The sequence below is a fragment of the Thunnus thynnus genome, chromosome 4, assembly GCF_963924715.1.
Source record: "Thunnus thynnus chromosome 4, fThuThy2.1, whole genome shotgun sequence".
Lineage (NCBI taxonomy): Eukaryota > Metazoa > Chordata > Actinopteri > Scombriformes > Scombridae > Thunnus > Thunnus thynnus.
Window position 1 is genome coordinate 29,369,757 of NC_089520.1, and position 16,339 is coordinate 29,386,095.

General features: G+C 41.4%; 2 protein-coding genes and 1 long non-coding RNA gene across 3 annotated transcripts in view; 1 reads left to right on the top strand and 2 right to left on the bottom strand.

Moving 5' to 3' along the window:
* Positions 1-16,339, bottom strand: part of LOC137182003 (uncharacterized) — a 30,396-nt gene that overhangs the window by 13,192 nt on the left and 865 nt on the right. The window contains exons 2-4 of the long non-coding RNA XR_010928221.1: positions 15,843-15,914; positions 15,546-15,660; positions 14,538-14,635 (exon numbers count right to left, since the gene is read on the bottom strand). This is a non-coding gene — a long non-coding RNA (uncharacterized lncRNA). The remainder of the gene's footprint in view (positions 1-14,537; positions 14,636-15,545; positions 15,661-15,842; positions 15,915-16,339) is intronic.
* mafbb (v-maf avian musculoaponeurotic fibrosarcoma oncogene homolog Bb) lies at positions 7,650-9,506 on the bottom strand. The gene has a single exon (XM_067588221.1). The coding sequence runs from the start codon at positions 9,227-9,229 to the stop codon at positions 8,246-8,248; it is 984 nt and encodes a 327-aa protein (XP_067444322.1). The 5' UTR covers positions 9,230-9,506; the 3' UTR covers positions 7,650-8,245.
* si:dkeyp-97e7.9 (DEP domain-containing mTOR-interacting protein) lies at positions 12,692-16,273 on the top strand. The gene is made up of 9 exons (XM_067588224.1): positions 12,692-13,044; positions 13,145-13,323; positions 13,461-13,584; positions 13,817-13,995; positions 14,208-14,420; positions 14,507-14,644; positions 14,760-14,830; positions 15,567-15,671; positions 15,798-16,273. Exons 1-9 carry the CDS (start codon positions 12,962-12,964, stop codon positions 15,921-15,923), a joined length of 1,218 nt encoding a protein of 405 aa, XP_067444325.1. The 5' UTR covers positions 12,692-12,961; the 3' UTR covers positions 15,924-16,273.

Here is a 16,339-nt window from a genome sequence, read left to right on the forward strand (position 1 = left end):
TAAAATCAATTCTAGCCAGGCAGTGATACCAGACACTTGCCAATAATAGATAACCTACTTTGTAACTTATCATGAGACATGAGATCATTGTCCAAAAGACAAATTTTATTTCATTTCAAGGTTGCTGTTTGACAATATTTGCAAATTCAGCAATAGATTGCATAATCAGAGTCTTAAAATAATTGCTGTCATTAAGTCATAAGGATACTGGCATTTTGGAGTTACTTAACCAGAAGAGCTGTTTCATTTTTTTGTGTGGAAAGAGGATGTGTAGGGCCCACATGAGTCAAGGCTGTCCCTCTCCTAAGGATTTAAATATAGCCCCACATTACTGCTGTCACTCACAGGCACAGTGCCCTTTTGACCTCGCCTGTACAAAAGAGACTTGAAGCTGACATACTCACTCCAAATGTTTTTCACCACCAGTGCAGCCGAACTGAGGCACAGGCACATTTAAGATTGTTTTTTTCTTCACTTTTGATGTTATCAGTCTGTGGTCTGTCACGGTATCGTTTTCACTCATTTGTCTGATTTGTCTGAGGTTTCATCTGCGCTCCAGCAAGCAGTGTTTAAACGTCCGGGAGGCAGACAGATAGGAGGTTCCCACAACAATTGGACAGTTGAACGCTCCTCAACATCTGATGTGCAGGCTGAGGTCAGAGTTTGTTGGGTTATGAGTCAGAGGCCACCAACTTGTGTTGTTGTACAGCTCGGCCACGTGTGGGCGGTGTGTTCCTTTATACGCTTCGCTTTCTCTTCTCTGACACCAGAGTGCTGCTACATCTCAACAACTGTTGAATAGATTGCCATGAAATCTGATACAGATATTTGTGGTGTCCTGAGAATCCTAATGACTCTTTGTTTAGTGCCATCATCAAGTCAAAATTTTCACTTATCCAGTAAAATATGTCAACATCTACTAGATGAATTGACACATCATTTTATAAAGGCATTCAAGGTTCCCAGATGACATATCCTAATGACACTGGTTATATGACTTTTTCTCTAACACCAGTATGAGGTTGAAACTGGTGGTTGTGAAATGTCTCAACATCTATTGGATGGATTACCAATACATTTGGCTCACACATTCTTGCTCCCCTCAGGATGAATTATAACCATGTTGGTGATCCTCTGATTTTTCATCTAGTCAGGTCAAAATTGTACTTGGTTTATAAGCAAATATCCACGAAACTAATTACATTCCCATCAATCTCAGCTGTACTTCATATTTAGTACTAATTAGCAATTGCTTGCATGCAAACATGCTAAACTAAAATGGTGAACATTAAACAACTAAACAACACAGACTCTAGTATGGCTATGTATAATATGAAAGGAGCTGCTTGTTGTGATGAACTGACAGAGATCTCCACAGCTCCACAGAGCGTTTTAGCATCTTTAAGTTCATTATTTTGGTTTTCCAGTCTGCAACTTTATTGTCTTGGTTCACTCTCACCGCTCTCATCAACATCATTTCCAAACACTGCAGGCAGCTGTTTTTAGCAAAAAAGCTATAAAATCCCACTGTGCACTACCTTCCCAACACCAAACAGCAGACAGAGAAAGCAGACGAAGTTTGCAGCTAGCTGGTAAACATTGTGTATTGTATGTAGGTCTGTTTAGCAGCTAAAGTGCCACATATTTTCCGAACTGCTTGACCAAAAACAGAGCATAAAACAAGAGTTAACATTGGACTTACATTCATGAGGTAGACAAAAATGACTCTGTGCGAGTGGTGTTGTACTGTATTTTCTGGATATGTAAATAAGCAACTGTTTGCTGACAAGTTCCCCATATCAAAAGAAGCTAGTATGTCAATGTTGTGTTTACGGCGTTTCTGCTGCCCCAAAAATCTGTTAATGCAGGTTTAACTTCACAAATCATTTTTATTAAAATAAAGATATAGTGATTATTAGTACGTACTGCATTTGTCGACATGCATTTTTTGCCAGTAACTATGAAAGATGAGAATTTCTGTTTGCAGTGTTCAAAACGCACGAAACAGATTTATGTGACTGTTAGTAGTTTCAAACGATAGCGTCTATCTTAAATTCAGTGGGAACTCTTATCACACCCTCAATAAACTTTGTTATTTACTTGTAACCTTTCATTTTAATTTTTTTGAGAAGTTAGGGTTTCTTTTTTTTTTGTCATTAAATCCCAGAACAAAGTACTTCCTGTATCCTGACCGCAAAAAGAGCAAACAAGTACATGGGTTCACTGTAGTATAAAGATCTGCATCCCCTTAAATAGACTCGTTATAAGCTCTGTGTCGGCCAATTGCAAGCTTCTCTCCCTGACAGTCCAACCACAGCACACAGTTGGTTGTTCCTCAGTTGTTTTAGCGGAGGCTTAACATCGAGCATGATGACAAAGATGGCCAAAGAATCAAAGAATGGGCGTGTGAAGACTGTTCTGCCAAATCCTCCAGCTGCATAGAGGACAGAGATGGATATGCTAAAATCAGCTGAAAGGAAAAAAATAATATGGCTTTGACTTCAGCACAGTGCTTCTGAGAAACATGGAGGAAGAGTTATGACACAGCGGAGATGTTAACATGACACATTAGTGAGAGAGTGACACACCCAATTCCAAAGAGGCCTGTTAGACTTTACCAGAACGTATGAGACCACTGCCATATTCTCATGTCAGTGACACCCACACAAACTCATGAAGGGTGTTGAATGGCACAATAGCAGTGACAACTTTAGTTTCAATTTCAAAACCAGTCATCTCTTCATATCTACTTTCAAATTCATTTCATGCAATTCAATCTATATTTTATGTACAATATGTCAAAATCACTCAAATATTACATCTGATTTTTTAAGGATGTTCTTATTAAATCTAATCGAATTGATCTCTGCAGGTACATTTCCACACATACACACACACACACACACACACACACACACACACACACACACACACACACACACACACACACACACACGCACACACAGATTCAAAACCACTAAAGAACATGTTTTCTTCTCTTTTCTCTTACTTTCATTTCCTAACAACAGCCATAACTGTATATTTTCTCATCGGCAGCCATCTTCCCATTACCCTAAAGTCCCCTGTAACTTTTCCCGGATGTGAGTATGTTATATACCAGAGACACAATATAGTCCCCAAGGGCTGGACCTGCTTTCCAGGTTGTGTTGAACTCGTCAGGGTGCACATGCTGGTGTCTGAGCAGGAGCTGACCCTTAATCAGTGAAGCTTTGCCAACAGCAACTGAGAGTCACAATTATCTGCCCTATAGATACTGTAGGTAGGCAGTATACTGGGGGGCCAGGGCTATGGAAAGGGAAGAGGCTGTTAGGGGGGGAAGAGCCTGAGTTAACCTCTATGGCTCGTGTTTCTACTGTGCACTAATGGACGCCTGTCATCATTATGGACAGAAACAGGAGGGCGCCTGCCAGCTGCATGACCCCCATAAAACAGAACAGGAAATCCTAGCAGGGAATGAAAGGGAAAGAGATCTCTTCTCTTCTCTTAAATAATCCTCCCTCCATTTATTTGCCCCCAGATTTGTGCTGGAAAACTGCAGTGTCACACTCATTAAGCAGGAGAATATCCCGTGTATCCATCATAGGAATGAACAGCAAGGTGTTGAGGGTGCGGTTATACATATATAAAACAATTAGCCACTTTCATATCTGTTGCACATTCCATTTACCCTTGTTGTGTACAGCTGTAAAAACCTCGGTTTTTCACCTCTGTTAAAAGGCTCAGGCTGTGTTTTATAGTGTTTCTGTCACGCTGGAAGGAACTTGTATAATTATTACATACAGTGGTTCACCCTTTGCTCTGTAACCAAAGTCCAGGGTCTATAATGTGACAGGACTTTGTCACACGTCTCCCAGTGGTGTCCACTGAAACGTGACAAGCTCTTTATCAGAGGGCCTTCCTATCAGATCCCCAAGAGTTCATGCACACACACGCTGAACACAACGTCCCCAGGAAGCCAGATTCCTTATTGCAGCCAATAAGATAGTAAGACAAGCTTTATTGTAGTACTGGGGCTACACATTAATCCACTCTGTTGGATCCTGTAGAGCCCATCATGTGATAACTTCAGTCATTACCAGTAGTACAATCATAATTACTGTGGAATCTTTCAGGATGTGGCAACTAGTAAAAAAAATGCTGTCATAGTCCATGCAGGAGCTAAAGCAATCAAAAAAAGAGAGAGACAGCTCTAAGAAAAAAACTGGCACAATCACATGATTTTATTAAAAATATGTGCTTGCGTGGGGCAGAGCAAGAAATTGCATAAACACATGAATCTGTATTTGCACACGCATGTCTGTGTGTGTGTGTATGTGTGCCATGTCCATGGAGACGTCTGTATGCGTGTGTGATCACTGCATGATTCACAGTGTCACAACTGTGCGCAGAAACGACTGGACATCCTGAGCGGAAACCACAGCCGTCGAAGCTGCGTTTTCCTGCGACATACAACCTAACACTCTCACAAAGAGTCACTTGACTGGACCCTCATATAGGAAGTGAAAGAGGAAGCCCCTCGTCCATCCTGTCCTCCATCCCAATCTCTGCTTTGTGCTTCACGTGAAGCCACTCTCTCACAGACGATCACCAGTGCAGGCTTTTACTGTTGCAAAACAACGGTAAAAGAACTGGCTGGAGCTGGAAATCTCTTGTCATTAGGGGTCAAATGTCTGGTCAGTTGACATTTAGCCACAGAAGATTAGTGACAATCATCATTGTGAACGCAGAATTCACTGATTGATCAGCAGTGTGTGTCTGATACAAAAGAATATTTACTCAGCTGATCAACTAACGCTTATTTGATGGACTATTTTGTATCTAATCTCTGACAGTTTTTGTGACAGTCAGTCAGGAGCTCTTTAACAAGATACTCGGTGTTTAGACAGCCGAGCTGGACCAAACCAACACTGTCCAGGGAAGATGGGTATGATATCACAGATGGAAGTGGTGAGTGATGTTTGACTGTGGGGTCTGTTGGCCCGGCCTTCCCTCATGGTTCGAGGCCTCTGGCTGTGTTCATTGGTGTCAGTGTACGTAGCCTGGCAGCCTGCATTCCTCTGCCTCTCCCCACACAATGGTGACTATCTGCAGCATTCCTCTGTCTGTGTCCGCTGTCTGAGATGCAGCCAGGCCTTGGCAAACCCCAGCACGCAGCCAAGAGGCTGGTACCACGTTCAACTGATTCGGATGGACACGTTTGAGTGTTTTCACTGAAAACCAGCCATCCATCGGTGTTATTTCTTGTGTAAAAATGTGTCATCTCCTCTTACTGGACACTATGTAATAAAAAGACTTGTGCAGAAGAGATTTTGAAATAATTCATGACATGATGATGCTTCCTCTTTAACCTGCTTCATCATTGCGTTTTTTTTCCGTGTGACCGTTCCTTCTCTCCATCTGTTTTTTAAAAAATGCAAGCATGTCTATTCTAAACCGTTTCCACCGCTCTTTATCCTTCTCCAGCTATTTTGCTCTCTCTCTTGTTCTGATGCCACAGCCGTGCAGACACCTTTCCCTCCTGCTGACTCAGTAGCCAGCCTCAGGCGCTGTGGCTCGGGGTGTTGGTGGCGGGGAGGAGGGGGTGGGGGAAGTGCGAGGCTCCCACATCAGGCCCACCAGCCTATCACATGCGAGGGAAAAGAGCTGGCTAATCGTTTCTACAATGGCACCCTGCACACTGTCACACAGAACCACAAACCGCTCTCCTCGCCAACACTTCTACTGTATTATGCCGCCGTTGCTTATAAATCCACATGTGATGTATGCAAGTGCGCAAACACACAAGCCTGCACAAAGAAAAGCACTGTTTGAAGGAATGCACATGCATCAGTGTTTGTAATGTAAAATGTATGTGAGTATGCATGCATACCTTGCACTCAGTTTTTTCAAGTATTGTATGTTCAAATATGCATTTACACTTAAGATAGTTCAATCTAAAATACTGTATGGTTTTGGAAATCTTAATTTAATGTTAAGCACTCTTTTCAACTGATTGTCATTTACAATCATGACATGTAAAATTATACTGATTTGTGACAAAAAGTAAATTAACAAATTGTTTTAACTAAACTAATTTAATAAAATTTATCAGTAAAAATCGATGGTGAATTTTACTTTGTGCAAAACAGTCATGTGAGTAGTTTTACTGTTAATGAACATATTTACAAGTACACTCTTAAAATAGAGGAAACCTCATTTTAAAATTAAACTGTGCCTGTAAACATAGTCTCATTCTATATATGAGAGCCACTGATTAAATAACATTCAAATACAGAGGAGCGTTATTCATCGTCACTACTTTTCTGCTACATCCTCAATGTTCACAAACACACTCATCTACGTCATATACTCCCAACGTAGTGGGCCGACCAACAGTGGTTCAGCCTGTTTTCAGAAATAAAGTGCTTTTGCACCTGTGGTGTGATTTTAGAGCTGATTTCCCTCAACAGAGGGGTGAGGTCAAATCTGTCAGGGGTCACACATGAAAAGAGAACCTGGTTTTCAGGCTAAAGGGTGGTGCCATTAACCGAGCCACCTGCCCGGCTGAACCCTCGCAAAAGGGAGAACAGTGAGAAAGTCTCCTCTGACAGTGAAAACCTCAAACATTTTCTGCACACATGCCATCACAGAGGTTATAAACTCAATTTACAATGTGACCACTTATCACACATTATCACACTGGCCTTGGGACTATTACAGTCATCCAAATATTATTGTAGTCTTGAACTGAGAATGATCTATGTTCAGGAAATTTGCTTGCAGATTACAAAATGGCACCCGGGCTGAAAAACAAGAAAACATATCAAGTGTAAAAATTCCTCCGGAGCGACGAGCAGTGCGCCGTGGTTGTTGTTTCTCTCTTCCTCTGTCAATGAATGCAGAGGTGATGTGTTTGTCTGAGGAAGAGAGCAGAGGGGAAGCCTGATTTCCACTCCATTTTATCTGTGCCCCACAGCCCCTGCCAGTCAGCCCCCCTGTGCTTTCACATGCCGGGGTCCCACAGGAAGCAGCGCTCCATGAAGGGCAAAGGTCAGGGAAGGAGAGAAAGCCACTCATCCTTTCATTCACCACCAAGCCAACAAATAGGCAGTACTGTGATTGTTACTGTGCTCCTTCATTTGGCTGTTTAATACTTATATTTTAGTTAAGAGCATTGAGCATTATGACTAATAAGAAAACTCTGGTGCTCTAAATATTAAATAACATAAGTCATGTAGATTTCTACAAACTAACACTGGATTTATAGAGTATTTTTACATTTTGTAGGATCATGTTATAATTTTAGATTAGCAATTTACAGTAGAGATAATTTTATGTGCTTGTAATTTTTTCATCTACACTGTAGACAAATAATAATTTCATATTTATGTGTCCTGTACACAAACTGATACACATCAATACTCTAATTTCCCATATTGCATGCTGAAATTGTGTTGGATGTATCTGCTTTTATGCATTTATGAATTTTCAAAACAATGTGTTTCTACTGTGAGTATGTTTACTAAAATGTTTGAACAGCTTCCATATGTATAACAAACTACATAATCACAATGAAACTTACATTAAAAAATTGTGCATGTGAAGTTTTTGTAGGATAGTAAATTATGCCATCAGCAGATGAGACAAGATTTTAAAAAGTCACAATAGGTTTATTGATCCATAGTAAATGAAAAACATGGTAAAGAAAAACAATTTGCATAATTGTATATTATCTTAAGAAGAAAAACAAACAAGGAACACCTCTGTCCAGCAGAATCAGCTTCATAAAAATAATAAAAATGTCATTTCTAGCATCATTCCTTTCAGTATGTTTTCTGTTTTAAAGAAGCATGAACACAAACTATAATTTGAACTACAAAAACTAAGCAAAGCAAAATCACTGATATGAAGATTGAGCAGTAACTGGAGCAGAAAGATTAAAAAGAAGTTGTATATTAATAAAAGGGAATATTCTTTGATTTCAAGTATCTCCTTTCAGACAAAATACATATGCCTGTATAAAATAAAAACATCTCATACATGTCCTGCATGCATGCTTCACTGTAATTTTCCATTCATAACTTGTTGCCTAGTTGTATCTATTACAATTATTTGAGTGAGATCCTTATGTCCATTAATTCAAACGTGATGAATCCTCGGGATTGTTTGTTAAAGAGCAAGGCGAGCTGTCAGCATAAATGGCTCCCTATGGAAAATAATCAGTTCTGCAGGAAATTAACCAAACTCACAGAGAATACTCGGGTGAGGAAGGGTTATCACTGGTGGACCCGGTTTCGTGGTAACAGTTCGCACCGGACAGTTTTTCACATTTAAGTTTGTATGCGTCCCTCTCCCGTATCAGTCTGTTGAGTTCATGTTTCAGATGCTCGACCTGCGACACCAGGCTGGTCTTTTCGTGCTCCAAAATGTGTTTCTGCTGGACCCGCTTGTAGCGACAGGACTGTGCGTAACCTCTGTTTTTCAGGGTCCGGCGCTTCTGCTTGAGACGCATCACTTCGTCCTTGCTGAGGCCTCTGAGGAGCCGATTGAGCTCCCTGACGGACATGGAAACCAGCTGGTCGTCTGAGAAGTGGGCCTCGGCCGCGGATCTCCTGTCTTGGCGGCTGTGCGGCTGCTGGAGATGGTGGTGCGCACCGATGACCTGCTGGGCCTCCGGCGACTGAGGGGACGCGCTACCCATGTCGTCTTTGAGATAGGGGTCTTGGCAGTGACTGCCTGGGATGCCTTGCATGTCTGGGTGACCCGAGAGCCCCGGGTAGTGCTGGATAGGCTCGCTCAGGTGGCCGTACGCATCATATTCTGCTTGGAAAGGTGGCGGGTGGTGGCCGTGGGGCGCAGATGGGTGCCCCTGCTGTGCTGTGGCGCCGATGAGGGCCTCCACTGCGTCCTCGGGTGTCAGACCAAAAGCTTGAGGGTACATTTGCTGAGGGTAACCCCCGTTGTTGGGTATCCAGAACGGGTCGTTCCCGGGGTTATTTCTTTGCTCGTTTGGATGGAGGTTTGGTGATGAGGGTACCGAGTTGCAAGGTGTGCTGCCAGGGGTGGAGGAGACAGAGTCTGGTCTCTGGAGCTGGCTGCACGGCCCGATGAAGGAGCGGTCTATTCCCTGCATCGTCTCCTTCTTTACGCCGAACTTCATCAAGTCAAAGTCGCTGACGAAATCCATGGAGGTTTTCTGCAGTCCCAAATGTGAATGCGCTTCAGTCATATTAAAAATGGTAAGCTCGTTTCTTCAAAGAGCTCCAAAATGTTCACAGCTATTTCATGCAGTCAGTGAAATCGCACTCACAGTAATTCCAAACTTTGATTTCAGCTCAGAGGGAAAAAAAACCCACATGCGTGCGTGAAAAGCTCCCAGATGATCAAACTCTGAACAGCGAAGTGATTCTGCACCGCGCAGCCTGTTTGGCTTCTGGAGCCACAAACTAAAAGTCCGCTGATGCCAGAGGACTAGACGCACCTCTGCCTGATCAGGAGAAGCGCACTTTCTTCATAAAGCTGCATTGGCATTATGTCACGCCTTCCAGACTACACCTCCACGCTCCTCTCCAATCAAAACACGCTCAAGAGGAAGATTTGCATAAAAGCTGCTACGAGTCCGTTTCCACGAGCTGTTCGTGATGATCATTTGACCAAAACCTATAAATGTCGTACACAGCAGCACATATTCCTTTCTGCAATATATATATTTTTTATTGTTTGACTTGTCCTCCATTTTATATTTAGGCCTATTGATCCTACAGGGTGTTTGGCTCTGTCACAGTGTGTATACAGTCCAGTCAAATACCTTCACACCCAGACTTGTCTGGACATTACTTTTATTATTTTCAAGGAGATTCAACATGTGGGATCACTTTTGCCTTCAACAAATCCATATAGATATAACTAAACAACAGTTTCTATCAGTCTTTATTTGGTGAATATTAGTTTATATATATTTATGAATTTGTGGTGGTTTATACATGTGTTGACAGCCTGATTTCACTTACACAACAAAAAGGAGGCTGCTATACAATTCATTTCACACTATTGTGGTTTCTGTGTTCTTTACGAAGTACACAGGTAAATACTGACACCTTGTGGTCATTAGTCCGCACTGCAGGAATCCCAATACAAGATCAATATCCACTCAAAGCTCTCTCATGAGTGCAAGAGGGGGCAATAGTCTTCATTATTGTTGGATCAAGTCAGATGAAAACATTTGTAAACTGTCATCATATTGTGGCGCAAACGTGTACACAGACGGTGCTCCCTGGTGAACTCTCGCGTCTTCCATGTTTTATGTTTCATGGTTGCTCTTTGGATTTGATTAGTTTGTATTTGAGACACTTTCTGCTACTATGGATTATTGGATATTCCCCTATGCTTGTTGATTTCACAGTAGGTCAGCTACGAGTCCTGACAAGCTCGTCAGAAATGCTCGTCAAAGTCTGTGAGTGAGTGGGCATTCGGATTGGATCATGGACCCAAAACTGTTTGCAAAAATCTGGATGAAGGCTTTAACTAAGAATACCACCAGTAATCACAACCCCCCAACGGCAGCTCATCGACAGCACTGACACAATAAATACCTCTGGCATGTTCAGGATCCTCTGCCTGATTCAGGCTTGTCACCCCCGTGGTGACATGACTGCACAGGATATTAAAGGGTTTAGGGATGTTCTGCCCTGAGGTGACCCTCTCAGGCAGTGCTTACTCCAAAGATACTGAAAGCTTCACCGACAAGATAGAAGACTTGAGCCAAAACCAATAGAAATTGCTGTCTGAGAACGGCGAGTTATTGTTTAAGTCAGTTTTATTTTCTGGGAAAAGAGGAACAGAGGAGACTGTGTGACTGAGCAAGGCTTTCTCAGGGACACAAATGAAAAATGATGCCAGCAGGTGATATAACGTATGCTAATCATAGGATGTTAACAGCATCTTCCTTCCTAAACACATTTGAATTTCTATACACCAATATCATCAATATCACTGGTGTTTATGCATCAGTGTAACATCAATAGCGCAATGAAACGTCTGACATCTGAGAACTCATTAGTTTGATGATTTGTACCGTTCCCTGTAAACGCTCCATCAATCAAGTATAGTTTGTAGGAGGTTAGTTTATAGTTTATAATTGTAGTTTAGGTCTTCTGGTCCTATTGAAGGAGGCAGAATTTTTATGCAGCCTGAGAGGAGGAGCTGCCTTACAGGTTAAACTCAGGGCAGTAGTCCCTCACCAACATAACACACCAGACAACAAATACTGTCACTGACACGTCTTTCTGGTTTTCTGTTGCCATATGACAATCTTTAAAATGTGACTTAATTCAGATTCAACTAATGCTAACAAGCCAAAATACTTGTCTTCTTGGAAGCTTAATATCCAAAGATATCCCCAATAATCCTGAATTCTGTCGTTTCATCTTGAAAATGCTTATGAAGTGCTACCATAAGTGCACAATTCTGCACTAAATAGGACAGACTTTAAAAAACAACAACACAACATCCTTTAACTGACTGGTCAGCACCAAAAATGTAACAAAGGTTTGCATGTGGATTATAGCCCAACTCAAATCAATATTTGAGAATTTACCAATTAGTATTAATTTACCAATGAGTATGTACTCAACAGGACATTTGCCAGTACTCTTCGATGGACAAACTATGTAACAGTGACACAGTCACAGGCCCACAAGGCTATGTGCTGTCACCACTACACAAATGAAATGACTGTTCACAGCAGTAATGTGAAGTTGTTCAAATATGCTGATGATATGGCCCTAGTTGGTCTTCTCCTGAAAGACAATACCAAACACGAGGAGGCTGACTTCAGACAGGTCACTGTACTGCAGGACTGGTGTAAGGAAAGTAAACTGGAAAACAAAAGAACTTTTAATACAAACAAAACCAAGTGGAGCCAGGAACATCCTCCCTGTCATATTCAATAACCAGCCTGTAGAAGAAGTAGTACATTTTAAGTACTTTGGCACAATCACTGATGAGAACCTAACTTTTAATGAGAACTCAGAGAGCATTTTTAATAGAGCCAGCCAGTGATTGTTTTTAATCAGGAAGCTGAAGAGCTTTGGCGTTAGCCAACACATACTTGAAACGGCATACAGAAGCCTGGTTGAAAGCGTCTTATCATTTAACATAACAGCTTGGTACGGCAACTTGAGTGTAAAGAGCAAAAACAAGCTCTCGAAAATTGTTAATATTGCAGGGAAGGTATTTGGCAAGTCACAGAAACAACTTTTCAACATATTTGACAGTGCTGTACACAGGCAGGCTAAACATATAACTGCAGGCACCACAAACCCACTACACTCAGAGTTTGAGCTGCTCCTGTCTGGCCGTCAATTCATGGCCCCAAGGACCAGCTGGAGGAAACACTTGTTATTTTATAAGATCTACTCTCTGGTATTATTTATATAACCTACCTGCTAGTACCTGCCCATTTCGCACTATTGTACGTTGTATATTTTGTATGTTTTTAATGGTGTGTTGTGCTATGCGTGTATTGTATGTATTTGTTGTACTTTGGGAGAAGTCAAAGACAAATTTCCACTGAGGTGGAGAATAAAGTCAGTCAACGAATGAATGAACAAATGAATAAATGAATGAATGAATGAATCAATCAATCAATCAGTTTCTAAATTAACTCAAATACATCTTTAGCATTCCTGTACAGCAAATTCTTGTCATTCATCAGTCAGCATATAAGCTGATACCAGTAAATCTGCAATAAGACAGTATTGATATATCAGCCTGTGTCTTCTGTCTCTCTCTGGCATCCTGTCAGATATGCAACATGTCTTCGCTTCTCTTTCTCTCTGTATACACAACATCTCTCCCACTTGACAATTGGGTCCTGTGTGTTCCAGTGGCTATTTTGTAAACACAAAGGGCCATATCTAACAGTTAGCTGCACTTACTTTCTAGTTCATAGATAACAAACATGGAGCGAACAAATAGCATTAGGAGAAAAGCCATGGCTAGACAACATAAGGCCGAAGTCATGATTGCTGGAGAACAACTCAGGTATGAAGAGACCAAGGGGGGCGGTGTGAAAAATTTTAAGGTAAGATGTGTGCCTAATGTAAAGTGGAGGGCTTATGGCTGATCTGAACTTCACTTCAAGGTTGAGGCTTCATGATGGAAAACTGATCAAGGACCGACGGTACCACCTGCGCACGTATCCCAACTGCTTTGTAGCACAGGAGCTCATAGACTGGCTTGTGAGCCACAAGGAAGTTCCAGATCGGGCAACAGCAGTCTGTCTCATGCAGCACCTCATGGATAATGAGATTGTTCACCATGGTAAGAAGCACCAAAGCAAGCCTCAGCAAGGAGATACTAAAGGCCCCATTGTACCGATGAAAAGATGTTATAGTAGCTTCATTTAGAGACACATTAATTTCAAGACTTATTTGAAACTGTATGTTGCCTTTTCTTAGTCTGTGATAAGAGGCCAGTGTTCAAGGATGCCAAACTGCTGTACCGTTTCCGCAAGGATGACGGCACATTTCCCTTCAATACAGAGGTGAAAATCTTCATGAGAGGACAACGACTGTATGAACAGTAAGAGCTGATGTGTTTGTGCTGAAATGATCTTGGATGAGCAGGGAAAGCTGAGATTGATTGAAGTGTACTGTCAATCATAGTCATGATCACATATCAACATGATTACTAGGCTGGGCGCCTGTCAGATATACATTGGTAATTTGTCTCTTTAAATGCTCCTTTTAGCCTTTTTAAGTAATTAGCATGTTATGAGACATTCAGATATATGCTTTTGTGTCTGTTTCTTCAGTCTCATTGGCGACAAGAACTCTGTTCTGCAGCTGAGAGAGGAGCATGGTGTTGCATATCAGCGCTCCTTTCCCGGCTGCCAGTTGATTGACTGGCTCCTTCAGAATGGAGAGGCAGAGAGTCGCAGTCGGGGACTGGAGCTGTGCCGCGCGTTGCAGGAGCATGGCATCATTCAGCACGGTGAGGCGAGTCCTCATTTGCCCTTTCATATACGACACTAGAAATGAGCTGGCTGTCAGTGGCTGCTAGCAGTGGAGGGCCAGCTGGGACTTTTGCAATGTAAAGCAACTAGACTCATCAACTCTTTGTGAAAAATCCTTTTAATTCGAAAATATTTCCCATTGTTGTTTTTGCGCTCTTTCTCTCTCTCTCTCTCTCACTCCCACCAACAGTGGTGAAGAAGCATGATTTCTTTGACAGTGGGCTGCTCTATCAGTTCTGCATCAACTTTCGCCGCCGCCGCCGCCTCTCTGAACTGTTACATGAGAGTGAGCAAGACAATGACGAAGGCGTGGCGGTGTCGACGCAAGAAGACAACCACTCTGATAGTCCATTTGTTCTGCGCAGAAACCCACCCCAGGAAGCCAACAACGGTTTCCCGTCAGGTTGGAAAAATCTTTTTGCACTTTTTCTGTGTGTGCTTATATTTGCATATTATTGCATAGTAGATTTACACATAATCTAATTATAGTAAAGTCAAATAAAGACCTGAAGCAAGTTACCAGTGGGCGTCGTGGCAGCTTGAATTCCCTTCAGCTTCACTCTGCTGGATTTCCTCCTCTTGTCCAGCTGTCTCCAGCCTCAGTGCTGAGATGCAATCCTGAATCAGGCAAGTGTGAACACATGTCTTGCTATATATATATATCTTCTATATTGAGGCTGGCTTGTGTTTCTTTAACTAAACCTTGACAGCATATAAACAAATTATTCTAATGATCTTGCAGTACTTAGAAGAAATGTTACATGTGAAGAGTTAATGGCGCCCGGTGCACCTTTCATCAAGAAAGTGTTGACGGTGAGTTACTGTACTGATTCCATTCCATTCCTGTCATTCCAAAGATTTCATAGCATTAATTCAATATAAACCTGATCAATAGTCCTGGAAGGCCTGAAAGTTGGAAATGCCATTCACAAAATGTAACTAAACCTCAGAATGGAAACTACTTGGGGTGAGCTTTTGCCTACAGGCCTTGTGATACCAACATATCATCTATCATGAATGAAAAAGAAATGATTAACATATTCAGCCCCCTTCATACTTCACATTAGAAATAAGAACTCAATGTATTTAGAGCTGCAACGACTAGTTGATTAATTGATTAGTCGATCGACAGAAAATTAATTGACAACTATTATGATAATCGAATAATCATTTTAGTTTTTCAAGCAAAAATGCCCCAAAACTGATTGTTCCTCAAATGTGAAGATTTGTTGTTTTCTTTTTCATATATTACAGTTAATTGAATATCCTAGCATTTTGGATTGTTAGTCAGACAAAACAAGCAATTTGGAAGACATCACCATGGCCTCTGACAAATTAAACGCTGTTTTTTTACTCTTTTTTAACATTTCATAGTCTAAACGATTTATTAAGAAAATAATAATTAGTTGCAGCTCTAAATGTATTCTTGTTTCATATTCCTGCAGAAATTATATTATGTGAATTAATTAAGTTTTATCTGCACAAGTCGAAACAATATTATTTCATTTGTAGTGAATGAGCAACTTACTGTATTTCACCATGATCCAAGGTGATAGGAGATGCCCTGGGTTGGGGTTTTGTCGTCAGAGGCATGGCTCCCTGTTATGTGCAGGCTGTTGACCCTGGAAGCCCTGCAGCAGCTGCTGGAGTTAAGGTTAGACATATGTTACACACATGGCACTGAAAGAGAATTTAACATTAGGAGTTGATAAACAGCACATGCAGTATTTGTCCCAGAAACAAAAAATAAGATCTATTTCCGTGGCTTCATCTCCTTTAGGTGCGGCAGTTTGTGTGCCAGGTGAATGGACAGTGCGTTCTCTACCTGGACTACAGGACAGTCTCCAGACTGGTGATGACAGGACCTCGCATTGCTGTACTGGAAATTTTGGAGCCACTGAAATGACCAAAAAAAAAAAAAAAAAAACAGAAAAAAAAACTGTCTTTAAGTCTTACTTGTTTTGACACAACTACATTTTGCTGGAGCTTAAATATTATACTGTGAATTGTATTTTTCCCCCTCTCGAATTATAGATATAAACAAGGGCAGAGCTCATGTGCTCATTTGTGGGAAATGACAAAATAAATAAATCAATGCAGATGTTGAACTTGGTTGCAGCAAGATTAAAGGCCTTTGGTCAACTACTGGGTTGCTGTGCCTGCAGTGTTTTTCATGAACATGAATCCCAGAGCAATACATTTGGAGCTTGTTCTAGCTGAAGATAAAACATTGTATTAATACAGTGAATATACAAACTTTTGGCCATACAGCCATGATCGCCTTTTTCTTTGCATTCCGCAAAAACCCGCCCTACTTTGCCT